The 3,764-nt window shown below is 36.1% G+C and overlaps 1 protein-coding gene across 1 annotated transcript in view; it reads left to right on the plus strand.

Moving 5' to 3' along the window:
- The window catches only part of LOC106883199 (ras-related protein Ral-A), an 80,727-nt gene that overhangs the window by 55,628 nt on the left and 21,335 nt on the right, over positions 1 to 3,764 (plus strand). Inside the window, exon 3 of the mRNA XM_052970562.1 lies at positions 1,626 to 1,834. Within this exon, the coding sequence (XP_052826522.1) occupies positions 1,626 to 1,834 (209 nt within the window). The remainder of the gene's footprint in view (positions 1 to 1,625; positions 1,835 to 3,764) is intronic.

The following is a 3,764-nucleotide window of genomic DNA, read 5'->3' on the forward strand; positions in this document are numbered from 1 at the left end:
TGGCACATAAAATACACCATTTTGAGCGTGGCCGTTGCCAGTACCGCCTGACTGGCTTTCGTGCCGGCGGCACGTAAAAAGCACCTACTACACTCTCTGAGTGGTTGGCATTTAGGAAGGGCATCCAGCTGTAGAAGCTCTGCCAAATCAGATTGGAGCCTGGTGTAGCCATCTGGTTTCACCAGTCCTCAGTCAAATTGTCCAACCCATGCTAGCATGGAAAGCGGACGTTAAACAACGATGATGATATATATGTGTGTGTGTATGTTTGTGTGTCTGTGTTTGTACCCCCAACATCGTTTGACAACCGATGCTGATGTGTTTATGTCCCCGTAACTTAGCGGTTTGACAAAGAGACCCATAGAATAAGTACTAGGCTTACAAAGAATAAGTCCTAGAGTTGATTTGCTCGACTAAAGGCAGTGCTCCAGCATGGATGCAGTCAAATGACTGAAACAAGTAAAAGAGTAAAGAGTATGTGCATCTTTGTGAAATGCTATTTTCTTAGATTTGTATGTACAACATACATGATCGAGTAGATCTACAAGCTAAAGTATTCAAGCTATAAACTGTCTTTGTTTTATTCTCATCTAATGAGTCGTTCCATTTTTTAAAGATGGCAGTGTGTGATATTGAGGTAGATTTGGTTATTTCTGGTAACTGTGCAGAGATTTTCTCATTTAGCTTGAATGTGTATAGACATACATACACACATATAAATACTCAAACATTAATACATACATGTGTATATACACACACAAATAATACACAGATATGTACATATATGTATACATACCTATCTATCCCCACATGCATGCATACCTGTATACTTAGAGATATCCAGTCATCCACTTTTTCTGCCCACTACTCCTGGGAGAGCCATGGGGGTAGATTGTTTGCCAACATAACATGGCAGTCCTGGTTTAGGACGAATGTTGCTGCAATTTAGCCCCAAGAGACATCGTCTCCAGCTGGTTATACAACATGATCTGTGTCCTTATATTTTCGAACAAGGGAACTGGGAACAAGGGAATAAGGACACAGATCGTATCGTATAGCCAGCTGGAGACAATGTCTCCTGGGGCTAAATTACAGCAACATTTGTCCTAAACCAGGACTGCCATGTTATGTTGGCAAACAATCTTTACTCCAAAGTACTGTTGCTGAATATCTCTTGTTGTGAGATTTAAAAATAGTAATTTTCAGACCATTGTTTGTTGTATATGTACATACTGTAGATTGGGAAAGTGGTCCAGAGTCGTGTATTATATATTTTGTTTGTACTGCAGTGGTGATGTTTATTATGAATTACTGGATTATGAGTATCAAGTGTATAAGTCTTTGTCAATCACTTAACTGTCTCAAGTGGGTTTGGATGAAGGACATTTGCTATGAAGTTCTGACTGATTTGAAATACCAGTCAGTGTAGTGTTTTAAAACTTAGTGACCTGCAATAGGAACCTATTAATACAGATCTTGGGATGTTTGAGTGAGAGATAGCTTTTAAGGTAAAGAAGATATTGAGAAGATCTGAAAAGTCAGTGGATTGGTTAAGAATAGTTCCAGTTTCTTTATAAACTCTCATTATCAAATATTCTAATTGTTGTACCGTTTTCTTACAAAAGTTTGTTGAAGATTATGAACCAACCAAGGCTGATTCCTACCGTAAAAAGGTTGTCTTAGATGGTGAAGATGTTCAGATTGATATTCTTGATACAGCTGGCCAAGAAGATTATGCTGCTATCAGAGACAATTATTTCCGTAGTGGAGAGGGTTTTCTCTGTGTTTTTTCAATAACTGAACAAGAGTCTTTTCAGGCAACAGCTGAATTCCGGTGAGTACATATCTTTCTGCCTTTTTTGCACATTTAAATGATGTTATAATTTCTTTGAATAAATGCTTATTTATGAATGTTGATAAAACTCTTGTTGTGATGTTTGGTAGTATGTGTAGTCCTTTGAGATAGATTTGAGTATGTTAGGTACAGTTTAGTTTCAATCAGATTATGTATATTAAATAAAAATAGCTGTTAACAGAGGTAGTACGTGGAACATAAAAATTTGGCTTGAAATAAATGCGTCTGTATTTGTGTGCATGTGATGTGCATAAATATATAAATATGTATGTTATTAACACCAAAGTGAATACATATTATAATGTATATATATATGTATGAAGCACGACCTTTGAACATTAGGCATCAGGCCTCACCGAGGCAGTGACTTCTGACCGAGACCTTTGGAAATATGCTGTGCGTGAGAAGACACGGCAAGCCAAGTGAGACCATAATCCAAGGCCTCTGCCAGGGGTGTAGCCAGCCCACTTATGTGTACCTTTCCTTTATTGGACACTAAACTCCGCTTGCAAAGACCTGTTGAGGCAAGTGAAATCGAAATCGAACTAAATTTGATGATGGCACCCATGATACTGTCAACTCGGATAGCTGGTCGCACTGTTGGGTCGACGTTCAGCAGACTCTCTTTCTCCCATTCATTCTCCTTGTTGAGCGACCTTTCATAGTGGCATCTCCAAACCTCTCTCTTTGCAGCCATGTTTAGTGCAAGTGAACCATCATCCATACATTTCTCTCTTTCGGCATCACGATTCTCTCTCACACACTGTCTTGCAACATGAAATACTTCAAGTCATTGGTCCTCACAGCGCAGAACATTGGCAAATTTTTTCTTATCTGCTTCTCCTCTGGCTAAATAAACCTGTCTCCTAGCTTCCCTTCTGACAGTCTGATACAATTCCCTGCTACGACCGTTCTTCCAGTCCTTCCAAGCCTGTTTCTTTTCTCTAATAGCGCTGTCAACAACATTGTTCCACCACCATGTTATTTTGGGTTGAGAGGGGACTTTGCACCATCCACAGAACTGGTCAGTGGCCCTCAGCAGGTTGTCCCGTAGAAGCGTCCAGTTGTCTTCTACATCGTGTGAAGCTATATCCCCTTTTATTTCGTCAGAGGCTTCGAGTAATATGTCTCTAAATCTCTGTCCATTCGCAGGATCTTTGAACTTCCAGACCCTTCTCCTCCATGCTGGTCGTCTTCTGGGCAACCACTTAGCCCTGATCCTGAAGTCACTAACTACTAGTCTATGTTGTGGGGTACATTCTTCGCCTGAGAAGGTTTTGGCATTTATAAGCAGCCATCTTACCCTTTTTCTGGCGAGGATGTAGTCAATTTGGCTAGTGTGCCTGCCAGAACGGTAATATATAATATATATATAATATACATATATATATATATATAATATACATATATATATATATAATATATATAATATATATATATAATATACATATATATATATAATATACATATATATATATAATATATAATATACATATATATATATATAATATACATATATATAATATATATATATAATATACATATATATATATAATACACATATATATAATATATATGTATATATATAATATATATATATATAATATACATATATATAATATATATGTATACATATATATATAATATATAATATATATATATATAATATACATATATATATATATATAATATATATGTATACATATAATTATATAATATATATATAATATACATATATATATATATATATATATATATATATATTATATATATAATATACATATATATATATAATTTAGGGTCATAGCCCAACTAATTAGGGAGTGAGTTAGTTTAGATGAGATGCAGTTTGGGTTCGTGCCAGGGAAAAGCACCACTGATGCTATATTTCTGGTAAAACAGCTTCAGG

Source organism: Octopus bimaculoides, chromosome 9 (genome assembly GCF_001194135.2).
Source record: "Octopus bimaculoides isolate UCB-OBI-ISO-001 chromosome 9, ASM119413v2, whole genome shotgun sequence".
Classification (NCBI taxonomy): Eukaryota; Metazoa; Mollusca; class Cephalopoda; order Octopoda; family Octopodidae; genus Octopus; species Octopus bimaculoides.